At 37.5% G+C, this 16,327-nt stretch overlaps 1 protein-coding gene across 2 annotated transcripts in view; it reads left to right on the top strand.

Moving 5' to 3' along the window:
• Window positions 1–16,092, top strand: part of polrmt (polymerase (RNA) mitochondrial (DNA directed)) — a 111,279-nt gene extending 95,187 nt beyond the window's left edge. For both annotated transcript variants that reach the window (XM_060846268.1, XM_060846267.1), the window contains exons 16-21: window positions 965–1,017; window positions 5,597–5,695; window positions 9,750–9,822; window positions 12,769–12,860; window positions 13,012–13,085; window positions 14,876–16,092. In XM_060846268.1, the coding sequence (XP_060702251.1) occupies window positions 965–1,017; window positions 5,597–5,695; window positions 9,750–9,822; window positions 12,769–12,860; window positions 13,012–13,085; window positions 14,876–14,925 (441 nt within the window). In that variant the 3' untranslated portion in view covers window positions 14,926–16,092. The remainder of the gene's footprint in view (window positions 1–964; window positions 1,018–5,596; window positions 5,696–9,749; window positions 9,823–12,768; window positions 12,861–13,011; window positions 13,086–14,875) is intronic.
• Window positions 16,093–16,327: the final 235 nt, after the last annotated feature.

Raw genomic sequence — 16,327 nt, 5'->3', positions numbered from 1 at the left:
GACTGAAGCGACTGGGCTTTATACCCTTGAGTGGGAGGGGATATGATTGAGACATATAAGATTATGAAAGGATTGGACACTCTGGCAGCAGGAAACATGTTTCCGCTGATGGGTGAGTGCCGAACCAGAAGACACAGCTTAAAAATATGGGGTAGACTATTTAGGACAGAGATGAGGAGAAACTTCTTCACCCAGAGAGTGGTGGCTGTGTGGAATGCTCTGCCCCAGAGGGTAGTGGAGGCCCAGTTCTGGATTCATTTAAGAAAGAGTTGGATAGAGCTCTCAAAGGTAGTGGGATCAAGGGTTATGGAGATAAGGCAGGAAGCGGATACTGATTAGGAATGATCAGCCATGATCATATTGAATGGCGGTGCAGGCTCGAAGGGCAGAATGGCCTACTCCTGCACCTACTGTCTATTGTCTATAAGTGGGCGGCACGGTGGCACAGTGGTTAACACTGCTGTCTCACAGCGCCTGAGACCCGGTTCAATTCCCGACTCAGGCAACTGACTCTGTGGAGTTTGCACGTTCTCCCTGTGTCTGCGTGGGTTTCCTCCGGGTGCTCCGGTTTCCTCCCACAGTCCAAAGATGTGCGGGTCAGGTGAATTGGCCATGCTAAATTGCCCGTGTTAGGTAAGGGGTAAATGTAGGAGTATGGGTGGGTTGCGCTTTGGTGGGTCGGTGTGGACTTGTTAGGCCGAAGGGCCTGTTTCCACACTGTAAGTAATCTAATCTAATCTAATCTAATAATAAATAGCAATTTGTAATGTTGCTTTAATGAAGTTTAGCAATTCACAATTTAATGTATGCATTAAACGCAATTGTCTTTTGGCAATATTTAAAATTCAAACAAATAGCATATATAAAGCATTGAAATTTGAGTTAATAGAATATAATTGTCACAATCAAGAATTTTTTTTTATTTTGTTAAGATGGGTGAAATTATTAAATTATTCTTTTACAGCTCAGAAGCAATCTTCAAAATTTGAATTTGCAAATAAGTCATGATGCAACTCAGTAAGTATTTCACCAATTTTGTCACTACCTTTTGTCTATGAGAGTAACTTCATTGTTGTTAAAAATTAAGAGGTCTTGTGTTTGGCTCAAATTAAGTGGGAAATTGAGGCTGATGTCGTAGTATATTAAATTATATTGCAACCTTTGTAAGCATTACACAAGTTAGTACATTTAGTCAAAGATAAGCAGAATTATGATTTTTATCTCAGTTTTAGAAATAGGATTTAAAATGTTTAATATAGAAGAAAGGTGAATTACCATTAACTAATGACCAACAATGTCCATAAAATTTTCAGCTTACCCTTTTGCTTATGTAATAGATATCACAATACTTGCCTAATATTTGACTTTCATGCCAAGGACCTTTACCTAGTTAATTCTAATAGATATATGTACACAATGCTGATAGCCATATAGACTTAACTTAATTTAATCAAATACTGAATGGTTCCACCAGTTCAGTGTTTTAGTTGGCATATACTTTTAATGTAATCCACGAAGGTACCCTGTGATTTGATAAAACAACAAAAAGTTGTTGAAGTCCTTGAATAAAAAGAATAGCTTATAGTGCTTTTAATGTCTCTTATGAAACTTTCTATGGCAACTTCTTGGGAACATTATTAAATTATGTATGGTATGGAATCATATAGGTTATATGGCCAAAGAGTGGGCAATGAATTAGTATTTCTTAAAGGAGTGAATACATTAGATAATTTTAATATTTTGAAAATTCCCTCTAAGTAAAATGTTGATTTGCATAAATTTCTGTCATTATCTCTCAAATTCCAAGAAAGTCTATACTCTCAGAACCAGCTGAAAGAAGTTAATAAAGCTTTGATCGCTACTTGTTTGTGTGTGATAGAACACTGCAGTACATAAATGACATTGGAATGATTGGAGTTGTTCTTTGCTTCAAGTCAGGTGTCAAGATAATTTGGCTAAAAGAGAATTATTGCTAGATTAATGATTATACTCAGTAAAAGCAACCTCTTCTTTCAGATTTTGCAAGCATATAATTCTGCTGTTAAGGCTCCAGAGCAGTATAGTTAGTGAAAGAAAGGGATGTTTGCAGAATCTCTTCATTCAGATTCTCCAAGCATCTCCTTTCACTAACCATACTGTCCCGGAGCCTTAACAGCAGAATTATATCATTTTCACATGTTGCATCTCTATTCAGTGACAGTAGTTTAATGTTCTCATACAGATTGAATTTTAAAGTCATCTTTAAAAATGACATTATATGATAGCACAAGGTTATACTTGAAGACTTGGTCTTTCTTATTACTAGCGTTATTTCTCATGTCAGGTTTCCTCCCACAATCCAAAAATGTGCAGGTTAGGTGAATTGGCCACACTAAATTATCCATAATTATGAGTAAACATAGGGTTTGGGTGGGTTACTTTTCGGACGGTTGGTGTGGACATGTTGGGCCGAAAGGTCTGTTTCCATACTGTCGGGAATCTTAAAATAGAGGTGAGGATAAAGAAACTCAAGGCATTTTTTATTTCCACATATCTTTCTGTAGTCAGTGTCTCTGCTTTGCTGCCCCCTCGATGTTCAGTTAAACAAATGAAGCAGTGATTTTACCTTAAATCTGACCAACATTCTCTCTCTGGTGGGGGGAAAAAAATCATCTTCCAGCAGAAAAAACTGAAAACAGTCCTTAATTGACTACAAATCATCAATCACAATGCCTGCTATTGGAGAACTGGAAAATGCATTGTATTTTGTTATTTTTTAAATCAGACTTTCCAGTGAAGCTCATAGAGCATCCCACTTCTCATCAGTTCCTGTCATGATGATTTTTGCATTTACTGCCAGATTTGTTGACCACAGTACATTGTACAGTGTATTATTGGTGCGAAACAATTTTCTGTTGGGATCTGAACTGATCCTCGTGTGAAGCAAAGTAAGATTATTTTGGCTCCAGGCAGTGTCATGTCCGTCCAGTGTTAGTTATGGTGCAATAACTTAGTTTAAGCCACATTTGTTACATAAATGCTAAATTGATACAAAACCTCTTCAAATTAATATTAGTGCTTTATTGATGTTACATTGCCAATTTTATATTCTGCTCTCCGTCCAAGGGTATCAGTGAGGAGTCATCTTGTTATCTCCAGTTCAAGGCAATATGACATGAAACTTCATTGTAGTATCAAACTGAAACTGTTCATAAATTCTCCCGGGCTTGAGGAAGAGCATCTTTGACAATCTCTGTAAGAAAGAAATGCAACATTAGAACTTACACTTTGACATTTCCAGAACCTCTGACATTAGATTGGATTGGGTTTGAATCTTAAGTGGGGTTGCAGGTCAGGAGAGGGAAGCAGTGAGCGTCAGTGAATGGGAGATTCAGCTAGGGGATGTATTAGGCATAGTGAGTGGCTGTAAATCAGAGTTCAGAGTCCCTGCAGTGCAGAGGCTCATGGGATGGGGAGAAGTAGCAAGTTGGAGACCTGCGAGAGAGGCTACATCAAAGTGACATGAATTAGGTCTCACAGGAAACAATGTTAAAATGAACCTTGCAAAACTCAATGAGGTTACATCTTTTTAAATGTACTGATAACATGTCAAAGTATAAACAAAATATTCAAATTATATTGACCCTGATGATTCAGAGAACATGATATTTTGCAACAATATGGCAGTTTTTTTTTAACATGTAATGCATATTATAGACTGGATCGGACTCCCCTCAAAAATAGATTAAGGAAGTAGCTTGTTCTTATTTTGAAGATAAGTGTTAGTTGATATGTTCCAGATGCAGTTCGGTTGGTCAAACTACTCAACATTAAACAAAACACAATTTATTCAAACACTATAGTTAAACTACAATGCAAGAAAGAATAATTTGGAATAATAACTTACTTAGCGGCACGGTGGTTCAGTGGTTAGCACTACTGCCTCACAGCGCCAGGATCCCAGGTTCGGTTCCAGCCTTGGGTGACTCCCTGTGTCTGTGTGGGTTTGCTCCAGGTGCTCTGGATTCCTCCCACGTTCCAAAGATGTGCAGGTCAGGTGAATTGGCCATGCTAAATTATCCATGGTGTTAGGTGCATTAGTCGGAGGGAGGAGGGAGGTTACTCTTAGAAGAGTTGATGTGGACTTGTTGGGCTGAAGGGCCTGTTTCCACACTGTAGGGAATCTAATCTAACCTAGATAAAAAATGTAGTAATTATTACTTATTAACTGTTCCAATATAGTAACATCCCATAAACATACCCTTGGTAAAAGGCAACTTCAGAAAATAGATCTGTGTCACGTGCAATCTAGCAGCCCAGGAAGAGAACCCCCAGCTTTTGGCTGTAATCAGAAGAGGGAAAAATAGCTTCCATTTCTTCGAGTTCCCAACTGCAACTGTCGAAAGCTTACTAAAAATCCTGGATGTGAGAGAGCTTGGCCACACCCACTCAAGCTGTCTCAACTTAAAAAACCCAAAACCTCACAAGTTGTTTATCTTCTCATAGACTGCTCAGTGCCTGTCTCACAGTCTCTCTCTCTCTCTCTCTCAAAGAAAGCAGGATAAAACATGCCTTTTAAAGCCACGTGCACAATACTTTATTGAGCTGGATTTACATTGACTTCGCAAGTATTTATTCATTATGTCCTTTTGAGTATCAATGATTTTGCCACTATTAGTGGCAGGGACTACTTGCCAAGCTCCTAACTTCTGGAAATCTCTTTCCGCACTTTTCTCCTCTCTAACTCAATTTTTTGCTTCAAGTTTTTTTTTAATACCTACTTCTAACCTAATATATCCATAGGTAGCTTGATATGGTATTTTTCTTTATAATGGCCTGTGAAGTGCCTCATGGCGTTTTACTACATTAATGGTGTTCTATAAATAGAAGTGGCTAATGTTAATAATATTTTAAAATATTAAGCAGAGTTTCAGAGATTAAAAGCTATTATGTCATTTTATGTTTGGCATATACTCAAGTGTTCATTTAATCTATATTCCTCACAGGTTTTAAAACTGAAAGTGAACATCAAGGTTGTATCCAAAGTACATCAGTGGCTGCACATAAATGACAGTATTGGGACGAACATGTATTTGAGTGGAATCAGTCTTGGGTTTTGCCAGTTGGGTGATAATCCTGGAGTGTAGCTGTATTTTGTTGTATTGCTAAGTGTAACCACATCAAGATGACTTTTTGGTTTCATCCATGAGTGCCAAGCCACTTAGGCTGGTTTCTTGGGGTTTGCTAAGCTTGAGGGTAAAATAAGGTTGTATGACTCACTGGTGAATTGTGACATTGGAATGTTGACATTAGTTTGCCATTGTCAAATGTTGAAGTACAATTATGCCGTTTAAAAATATTGGCGTCATTGATGTGCTACACCTGAAAAACCTTGAAAAAAAGGATTTGGGAGGGTAAACTTATTATGGATAGGAAGGTCATACGCATGCCTTGTTAACATTGGATAGATGTAAGATTATCATTGAAATTATTCCAATGTTTGTTACTTTGTAATGCAAACCACTAATGTGTTGATTATCAATTCACCTGCAAGTTCCAAAACAAAAGCAATGGTGCTGCAGAAAATTTGACCTTTGTGTTTCCTTGTTTACTGCAGACGACCTGACACAGTCAAGCAGAAGAATGCTTTTCCTCCAAATTTCATTCATTCTCTTGATTCAACGCACATGATGCTGACAGCACTGTACTGTTATAGGTAAGCTATTGATTCAGTAATCAGACTGCAACAAGAGCATCATCACAACTAAAAAGTTTATACCTATTGTCTTTCGGTTTAAGGCTGTAACTTCATTACTTAGGATATCGTATTCTATTTATACATACATTCTTTAAAGTTTAATGCAAAATATTAAAATTGATAAATTTTATACAGTTACATAATTGCTTCCCCCATTCTATGATGCCTACAAAGATTTCTGTTTAAAGTATTTAGTTGGGAATGGTGACTGCAATGGCTACATACGGAAATAATTTACAGGACAGCTTTATTAAATATTTGAGGCCATTTTCTTGTTCCACGTTTTAATTACTATGGTCCATTTAGAGTTTATACAAAATTAGACCTGGGGATATTGTACAAAGTAGTTTGGAACTTGTAATTGTTCTTTACCCTGAGAAGAAATGTGTACATGCAGGCGGTGTTAGCTTACATAGATTAATACAAAAATATCTCATAAACAAATTACTATAAAATCTTATTGAGGCTGAAATGACCAGTTACTGGGCCAACAGCAAGGGGACATAAATCAGGTGAAAGAGAGTGACTACATTTTTCCCCTTTATGCCCCTTTCTGTTCCATTCCTGCTAGTGGATTTAAGCATATGCAATAAATTAGATGTATTTCACAATTGGTCAGAGTGTGCTGTTGCTTGTGGATGTTCAAACTTGTATTCTGGAAGACACTATTGAGATTAAATGACCACAAACAGCGAACTGAAAATAACTTTCAGACATCAATTTTTCCACCTAATTTGTTCCCAGAGCACTTTCATAAAATAACCTGTGACACCTGTTCATGATATAATTTCTTAATGGAAGCTAATGGCTGAAAAACAATTTTGAGATGTATTCAGATCTGTACTAATGAGTTTTTTTTTGCCACCAGGCCATCTCAGTTAGCATCAACTGTTTATATGCAACCTTGATATTTTAGAAAGTACTTTGCTCAGTTAATTGTCTGTCACCATGTTGAAATATTTAGGCTGTGTGGTTTCTAAGCTTTCTAAATAATAGCTCGGTGTTTTAGTTGAAAAAAGCAATTTCTGAGATTTTGAAAGGCGTGTGCTTTATCCTTCAAATATAAAGTCACTGTGTTTGGGTCTACATTTCTGAGCAGATAACTTTGAATTATGTTTGCTTTTTTGTTCCATTGCATTAGTTGCTAATGTGATGCAAGTTAAATGTGTTTTCAGGCAATTGGAATTTACTTAATTACAATATTTCATTGTTTCATTGAAATGGAGGTTGGTTCATATGACTTTTATCAGACTCATCAAGCCTGCTTTGTCTATTTGATTGTGTAATCACACAGATGATCTAGCCACTCCTACTAACAATGTTTATTGGGAAAGGGAAAATAAAAATAGAGGAAAAAAAGCCTTAGAGCGGCTCAAAAAATGTTTCAGTTTGCAATTGAGCTAATTCTTGGAGTCACTGGTTAGCTAAGATAGAAATGAGCGGTTTCAGAATCGTATTATTGTATTAAAGGATTGTGTAGAGTCCATAATTAAACATACTTCACAATGTTTTTTAACATCTTCAAGCCAAAATTGCATTCCAATGTCAGACCTAAGTCTTTGTCCATGTATTTGACAGGTTTGGTCTTCTACAACCCATTTCTATTTGAAAGAAAAACTTTATAATCTCCTTTGAGCTTGCATTTCTACAAAATAATGGGCCAAATTCTTGGAGCATTGTTCATAACTGAGAGTTGCAAAACTTGCTATAATCCTGGAATCTTCTATGCACACTTTAGGATTACAATCGCTTTCATGGTGCTACAGTGGTTAGCACTGCAGTCTCTCAGTGCCAGGGTCACATATTCAATTCCACCCTCGAGCAACTGTCTCAGTGGAGTTTACGCATTCTCCCTGTGTCAGTGTGCATTTCCTCCCACAGTCCAAGGTTGTTCAGGTTAGGTGGATTGGCCATGGGAAATGCAGGATTACAGGGATAGTGTAGGCTCTTCGGAGGTTCGGTGTGTACTTGATAGGGCTGTTGTGGTTCTGCTTGCCGAGCTGGAAGTTTTTGTTGCAAACGTTTCGTCCCCTGGCTAGGCGACATCATCAGTGCTCTGGAGCCTCCTGCGAAGCGCTTCTTTGATGTTTCTTCTGGTATTTATAGTGGTCTGTCCTTGCCGCTTCCGGGTGTCAGTTTCAGCTGTCCGCTGTAGTGGTTGGGTATATTGGGTCCAGGTCGATGTGTTTGTTGATAAAGTTTGTGGATGAATGCCATGCCTCTAGGAATTCCCTGGCTCTTCTCTGTCTGGCTTGCCTTATGATAGTAGTGTTTTCCCAGTCGAATTCATGTTGCTTGTTGTCTGCGTGTGTGGCTACTAGGGATAGCTGGTCGTGTCGTTTCGTGGCTAGTTGATGTTCATGTATGCGGATTGTTAGCTGTCTTCCTGTTTGTCCTATATAGTGTTTTGTGCAGTCCTTGCATGGTATTTTGTAAACTACATTAGTTTTGCTCATGTTGGGTATCGAGTCCTTTGTTCTAGTAAGTTGTTGTCTGAGCGTGGCTGTTGGTTTGTGTGCCGTTATGAGTCCTAAGGGTCGCAGTAGTCTGGCTGTCAGTTCTGAAACGCTCCTGATGTATGGTAGTGTGGCTAGTCCTTTTGGTTGTGGCATGTCCTCGTTCCGTGGTCTATCTCTTAGGCATCTGTTGATAAAGTTGCGCGGGTATCCGTTTTTGGCGAATACCTTGTATAGGTGTTCCTCTTCCTCTTTTCGCAGTTCTGGTGTACTGCAGTGTGTTGTGGCTCTTTTGAATAGTGTCCTGATGCAGCTTCATTTGTGTGTGTTGGGGTGGTTACTTTCATAGTTTAGGACTTGGTCTGTGTGTGTTGTTTTCCTGTGTACCCTTGTGGTACTTGATAGGGCTAATGGCCTGTTTCTATATTGTAGGGATTCTATGATTCACAGATCTAGAAACCAACCTAGAAAATATGTCACGTGCTGGCACAACAGAGCCTTATATAGTTTAAACTATATTAGGCCAAGTCCGATCCATGTCTTTGAATGCCATGTCATTTTGTGCGATTACCATATCACATTGTGTAATGTCAGAATAGTATAAGGTTTGAAAAATGTTCTATTTACAGAAGAAGGGAAATGAGATGAGATTTGTATATCTCGTTGAGTACTGTTGGTAGTGGTTCAGTCCATGAAAGGACAGTTATTTCTGATGGACTAGTTTTTAATGTTTCCATAAAATCTACTTCAGTACTTTGATTGCTATTCAACTAATAGATAAATGGGAGTGGTAGCTATATTATATCACCTGGTCACCTCTCATATCCACCAGCTGTTCAAAAGGAAAGGTCACTTGATTAAATGCTTTATGTAAATTGCAGCTTCATTCTCCTGGCTCCACTGTCAAAGCTGTTTATGTTCATTATGTGGCTAAGATAAACAAGTTGGCTTTATATAACACTCCTTACACAGAAGGGCAAGGAAACAGTAAAGATGCGAACATCTAACAGTAAAATAAAAAGGCAATGCTAAAGGAATAGTGAAAAAGATAGGACTTTAAAAGGTTTCTGAAGCCAATGTTGAAGGTAGTAAGACTCAGACACATTTGCAAAGAATTACAGGGCAGTAGCGTAGTGACTGACAACGGAATGGTCATTCATCAATAATCCAGAGCAAGTAAATGATCATTTCAGGAGCGGATAATTGTTTCAGTGAGATGAATAGAGTGGCCTGAAGATAATGATCTTGAAGTTAGTTCACTGGGGGACAAAAGGAGAAAGAACAGAGTTGTTGGTAAAACTGTACTATGACAGAGAAAGGATGGGTGTGGGGTTTAGACTATCTAATGTTTTTAATGTATAGAGGAGATAAGACTGTTGAGAGGATTCATAAGGTATTAATTTAAGCTGAAGTTGTGGAAGATGTACAATTTTAAAGTCTGCATTCTCGGTCACAAGTTAAGTATACTGAAAAAGCTGACGGACTTCGGCACTAGAATCATCCTATCTCTCTGTATTGAATGAAAATGTAATTGTCATAACTTTGTGTCTTTGCAGTGCTGGGGTAACATTTGTTTCTGTCCATGACTGCTTCTGGACGCACGCATTCACAGTCGATGTCATGAACAAGGTAACTATAGTCCTTTTATATTATTGGTGCTGTTCAAAAATGATCAGGAATATGATATTGTATAAGAAAAATTTTGCAACAATTGCTCCACCGAATTATTTAATATATATGCTTTGTGAAAATGAATGCCTCGAGTATCTTAATTTTCTGTAGTGGTTTTTTTATGTCATAAATTTCCCTCTTGATCTTTCTGCAAATATCTGAACTTTAATTTGCAGTATAATTGTAAAACAGAATTTAAAAAGATCCCATTTGCAAAATGGCTTGTTATAATATCACTTTCCCTTTCCCAAAGAGTGCATTGGCTTTGGAGTTTTTTTTCTGGAAACCGTGACATGGGTAATAGAGTCAAAACACCCTAGGGTTTGAAAGCTCACATCACGTACATGGTGTCATTGTCACAAAGCTGGCAACCATAATTGTTAGAAAATAGTATGTGGAGTAGAATGGATTGAAAATTGTATACCAAACTTTAACCTTCCTGTGTATAGAGTCATAGAGATGTACAGCATGGAAACAGACCCTTCGGTCCAACCCGTCCATGCCGACCAGATATCCCAATCCAATCTATAGTCCCACCTGCCAGCACCCGGCCCATATCCCTCCAAACCCCTCCTATTCATATACCCATCCAAATGTATCTTAAATGTTGCAATTGTACCACTCTCCACCACTTCCTCTGCAGCTCATTCCATGCACGTACCACCCTCTGTGTGAAAAAGTTGCCCCTTAGGTCTTTTTTATATCTTTCCCCTCTCACCCTAAACCTATGCCCTTTAGTTCTGGACTCCCTGCCCCCAGGGGAAAGACTTTTGTCTATTTATCCTATCCATGCACCTCGTGATTTTGTAAACCTCTAAAAGGTCACCCCTCACCCCTCAACACTTCAGGGAAAACAGCCCCAGCCTGTTCAGCCTCTCCCTATAGCTCAAATCCTCCAACCCTGGCAACCTCCTTGTAAATCTTTTCTGAACCCTTTCAAGTTTCACAACATCTTTCCAATAGGAAGGAGACCAGAATTGCACGCAATATTCCAACAGTGGTCTAACCAATGTCCTGTACAGCCGCAACATTACGTCCCAACTCTTGTACTCGATACTCTGACCAATAAAAGAAAGCATGTCAAACACCTTCTTCACTATCCTATCTACCTGCAACTTGAGGAGTTATGTGGCCACTGATGAAAGTCAACAAGCAGATGAATATAAATAGTAGCAGAAATAGGCCATTCAGCTCTCAAGTATACCCTGACATCCAACAAGATCGTGACTAATGTTCTCCATGCCTCAATCCTTTTGTGCCATTTCATCATAGCCCTTAACTCCTTGATATTTCACAAATCTATCTACTACTTCTCTAATTACTTCCAACAATCTAACCACTACAACTCTGAGGTTGAGAAAAAATATGTATAATTTTTTCGGGGATAAATGGATCAACAGTTGCAAGAAAAACTCATGAGAAAATGTACAAGAATTTTTTTCTGGCCTTCCCACCAAACAAAGTAGTTTTGCACCATCAGCTGAATGGAAAATAATGACTAAAATAGTAAAAAAAAATAATTAATTTACAAAACTTTGAAAATTCCACTTATGGGTGTTTTTGAATCTTTTAAATAGTTTGCTTTTAAAATTAATGTTAGGGCATCTGGATCCTAATGAGCATTTGCATCACCTGAAAGTCAGCTAGCAGACAACAGTAATAAATACTGACCAAAGCCCCACCAGTAATGTGTTCAAATTTCTAGACTGTACTCTTCAAAACTCTGTCCAAACCCTATACTTTTCCACATTTGAAATCATCTTAAAGTAATCTTTCCATCATTTTTTCAGTCTCCTCTCCTCCTTTTACTGTATAGCTCATTGGTTTTCCATTACTCCCTTTATCCATCTATTTTTCCCTCATTTTATAACAGCTGCTATATTGATGCAAATTGATGTTACCTGTTAGATTAATGACCTGCTGGCCTTGTTACACAAGTGCTTCTATGTTGAAAAACGTCCAAAGTGCTGCCAATAGATGCAAAGCTTGTTAATATTACAGCACTACTGTAGTGTAATGCTTTTCATAAACTTTTTAATTGTAGAATTTAAAGAATACAGGATATTTTGTATGATTTCAGTAAACTGAGTTGAACTTATCGACTGAGCTCGGCGACTTGAAAATATCTATAAAACATTTGCCATAAGCTAGGAAAGTTTTCTTTAAGTGACGTGATTAGTGGAAGGCATATACTGAATAGATGACTTAAGGGTAACCTTGTACGGCAATTCAACTTAAAATTGGAGCTACAGAAAATGTCAAAATTGTGAAATTTGATAAAACAATCATTCTCCTCTCTATTAGTATTTCAGCATAAAGTTGAGTCAGTAAAATATTTGAATGACAATTTTAGCTGTGCTGCAAATGTCTTTATAATGATTAGATTAGATTCCGTACAGTGTGGAAACAGGCCCTTTGACCCAACCAGTCCACACCGAGAGTAACCCACCCAGACCCATTTTCCTCTAAAAGAGTGACCTGGGCAATATAGCATGGCCAGTTCACCTGAACTGCACATCTTTGGACTGTGGGTGGAAACCAGAGCACCTGGAGGAAACCCACGCAGACACGGGGAGAACATGCAAATTCCACACAGATAGTCGCCCGAGGCTGGAATCGAACCTGGGACCCTGGTACTGTGAGGTAGCAGTGCTAACCACTGGGCCACCCTTAAATAATTGAAACATATGAGGTCTTTCTCCTCTTTAACCTTTGATAAAACAGGATTTCAGAAATGTATTTCAACAAAACTGCAGCTCTATTACAGTGAGGCTATAGTTATTGTTCCTAAAGCCTTTTGGTCCTAATTGGACAACACCGATACCCTCCAACCTAATCTCATTTAACCAATAAGGCAATGCAGTAATCTATATCGTTAGTAAGCAGTGTGCACTTGTGTTGTAGGTTTGCCGTGAGCAGTTCGTTGCCCTGCATAGCCAACCTATTCTTCAAGATCTTTCCAAATTCCTGGTAAACAAATACCGCTATAACATTCCGTGAGTATTGAGCTAGTTTCACTCCATACAATATCATTATCTGTTCAAACATAGACTTGTAACAATCAGAGGCAAGAAATAGTAATACTTTGATATCTCTGAGCTTTTTAATATAGACAATGGTTTCAGTCAAATATTTCTGTCTTTGCAGAGCTGATCGAAAAAGCAAGAAGCTTCAGGACTACCAAAGAATGATGGAATTACTTTCTAAAGAACTGAAGATAGGTACTGAACAAACTGGTTTAGAAAAAAGCAAATTAAGTCTGGTATTAGATTAATAGGACATACCTAGTCTAAGTCAAATTAGTGAATTTAACCTGTGTGCTCTTTGAATAAAATACTATGGCTTTTAGAGTACTTTCTCAGAAGGAACAGTATGCTCTGAAGGGGAGAGCAATAATGATGAACTTTAAGGCAGCTGGATGAAAGAAATTAGATTAAATGCCTTAAAGGCAAAAAAAAAGTTGTATAATAACTGCAAAGTTGTATAATAATTTCAAGTTTTTTTGCCAGTTACTTCACTACTCCAACTCCCTTTTCTGCAGCCATTGATACCACTCTTTGATGCATTATTCAGGAGTTTGTTATTTTTCTTAAGAATTCTGGACATTTTGGCTGTATGCAATTTTTCATGGAAATTAATGGACCTAAATCCAAAATTGCACTCATTTAGTACATGTGCGTTATCCTCCAGTGAGGGTCACTGTAGCTATAGCCACTTTGTCTGCTTTTGAAACTATGGCAACTGACCCAGGGTGTGGCACTTACCATTATCTATGATAAGATCTGTTGGCTTAATAACATATGTGGATCTTGCTGTATCTACTGTATCAAAGGACAGTACAATACAATAGGGATGTGGTGGCGTAGTGGTAAAATCTCTGGGCTAGTAATCTAGAGGTCCAGGCTAATGATCTGGGGCCATGAGTTCAAGTACCATCACAGCAACTGACAGAATTTAGTTTTAATTAATAAATCTGGAACTGAAAGTTACTGTCATTCACGGTGCCACGAAGCAATTGCGATTATCAACAGGACACTTCTGAGAAGACCTACAAGTGACTCCATACCCACAGCAATGTGATTGGTGCTGTCACCTTTGAAATGGTGGAGCAAGCCACTTGATTGAAGAACAGCAACTTTCAATGTCATTTCTAAATTTATGGCTTCACGTGAGCAAAGTGTGAGTAATTTGTATTAATAAGTTGAAAGTGTAGCTGGCTTAACAATTTTTGGGAAGTGGAAAGGATAGGAAGAGGAAAAATATCTTGTGTGACCTGGGCTTAGTCTGTAGTATGTTAATTGTGAATTTAATTCCTTCCTTTTGATATGTGAAGTAATATTGTTCATGATATGGTGCATGTTCTTCACTCACCTCCTGTAACTGCCACATCACAACAGATTATCTCGCCTATTTAAAATTCTGAAATTCCAGATAAAGAGATGTACGTTGGCTTGGAAAATCAAAATTTGTGAAATAATTCTCAAGATCTCAACAGTGACAGACTATACCACATTTGCAACAATTGTTTTCCATGTAATCTGAAAGTTAAGGTCTTTTAATGATTTTGGATTTAATTATGCTTCTGAAACAATACAACTTTTCCTTGAAGAAATGATTGTGCTCATTGCAGAATTCCAGAAATTAAGAGTCTTTGTTGGGAGATGACCACTTCAAGTACTAATTAGTTCATTAAAGTGATCTTTAATGCTTCAGTAAATCCATTCATTAATCACTCACTCTTCAATCATCACTATTTATTCAATGCAAAAGCATAGTTAAACTGGTAAAAAGTTTGGAATGCCTTTTCAAGCATTTTGCATATGTTTGAAAACATTCCAACTTTTTCAAATGCTTTATTTTTGCTTAAAAATATGGATTAATTGAGATTTAATCGACAATACGAAAAATCTAAATATCCCCTTCCACCGTGAACTTGACTTGATTTCAATCAGTTCTTCCTTTCTGATTCGCTTGTTTATGCAAGACTGATTGTGCTTTTATATCCTTTCAGGTGAATTTGATCTAGAGAAGGTTAAAGAATCTACTTATTTCTTCAGCTGAAGATATCAGAATGAAGGGAAGATATCTACAAGCATCTGCCCTTTGAACTCCAGAAAAGTCCTCTAATTAAAAGCAAAGTATTGCAAATACTGGAGATCTGGAATAAGAACAAAGTGCTGTAGAAAATCAGCAAATCTGGAAACATCTGGAGAGACATAGCAAGTGCTAAATTGCTAGTCTAGCACGACTCCTCTTCAGATATCTTCCCATTGTTTATTGGATACATGAAAGGCTTAAGCTGGGAAAGGAATTTGTTGTTTCAGTGAAATAGCTGAAGAGGTTTTGTACTGTTGACCTGTGTAAATCTTTCCTGTTTATGATAGGTTCCATGAAAACTTGATAAAACTACCAAACAATAATTTATCTCTCTTTCGATTTGAAGATTAAATTGACCACCATTGACAAAATAATACCATGTGGAGGAGTTAAGTAAAATCTTATGGCTTGCTCATTGTATGGTGAACAAAGTCAGAAATAATGTTTTTGTACTATTTCTGTTTCAGCTATTGTCATCCTTACATAGGGGGTTACAGAACCCAAGTTCTGCACATGTTTGTTCTTAAGGTGACTGGATATATCTCAGCGCAGAATGCTAGGTGAGAAAGGAGATGCTAGCATCATGAATTGCACATCCCTTACATCCTCGTATCAAAGTTGTTGCTTCCCCACCAAATGTAATCCTATTTCAGTTTTTAAATTTGAGAAATTTCAGTTTAAATGTTTCCAAGAAGTAAAATGTTTCAAACTTATTTTCAGTCTAATTTTTGCATCTGTTTTTAACACATCATGGCAGTTACTATGAACTCCTGTAAATTTGTATTTCATTAACCTAATGAATGAAAAGTGATAAAATCTGTAAGGTGAAGAATTACTGTACAAACACAAAAATGGGACTTGTATCCCACTTTCTGTATCTCCTTATTTAAAGAAACCAGTCCTTAGTTTTATAACCTCTTTCCTCTGGGCTGTTATGATATGGTTGTGAAAAACCCAGGATTTGTCTTGGTTAAAGAATATGACTCCTGCAGCTTTCATTGCTTTGCAAGTTTAGTGAAAAGGAATTGTGACCTCCATGTCTGTCTCTGAGGGAAATCATTGAATTTCCTATCACTTGTTAGTGAATGATTCACATTGTTAAACTGCATCAGATTTCTAATTGCAGAAAGTTTGACTTGATTGTATTTTTTTATAATAAATTATTGGATCTGAAAAATGGCTGCTAACTACCCTGTGCTATTTTGTTTAACATTCTACAGAAGTTTACGCTTGTAGAAATGTTCATATCCACATATGTCATTGGTTGTTGATGAAATTTTTTTTTATCACAGCACAGAAACAGACCCTTGGGTCTAACCAGTCCATGCTGAACATAATCCCAAACTAAACCAGTCCCACCTGCCTG

The sequence above is a fragment of the Hemiscyllium ocellatum genome, chromosome 28, assembly GCF_020745735.1.
Source record: "Hemiscyllium ocellatum isolate sHemOce1 chromosome 28, sHemOce1.pat.X.cur, whole genome shotgun sequence".
Taxonomy (NCBI): domain Eukaryota; kingdom Metazoa; phylum Chordata; class Chondrichthyes; order Orectolobiformes; family Hemiscylliidae; genus Hemiscyllium; species Hemiscyllium ocellatum.
This window is presented reverse-complemented; position numbering and strand designations above follow the sequence as displayed.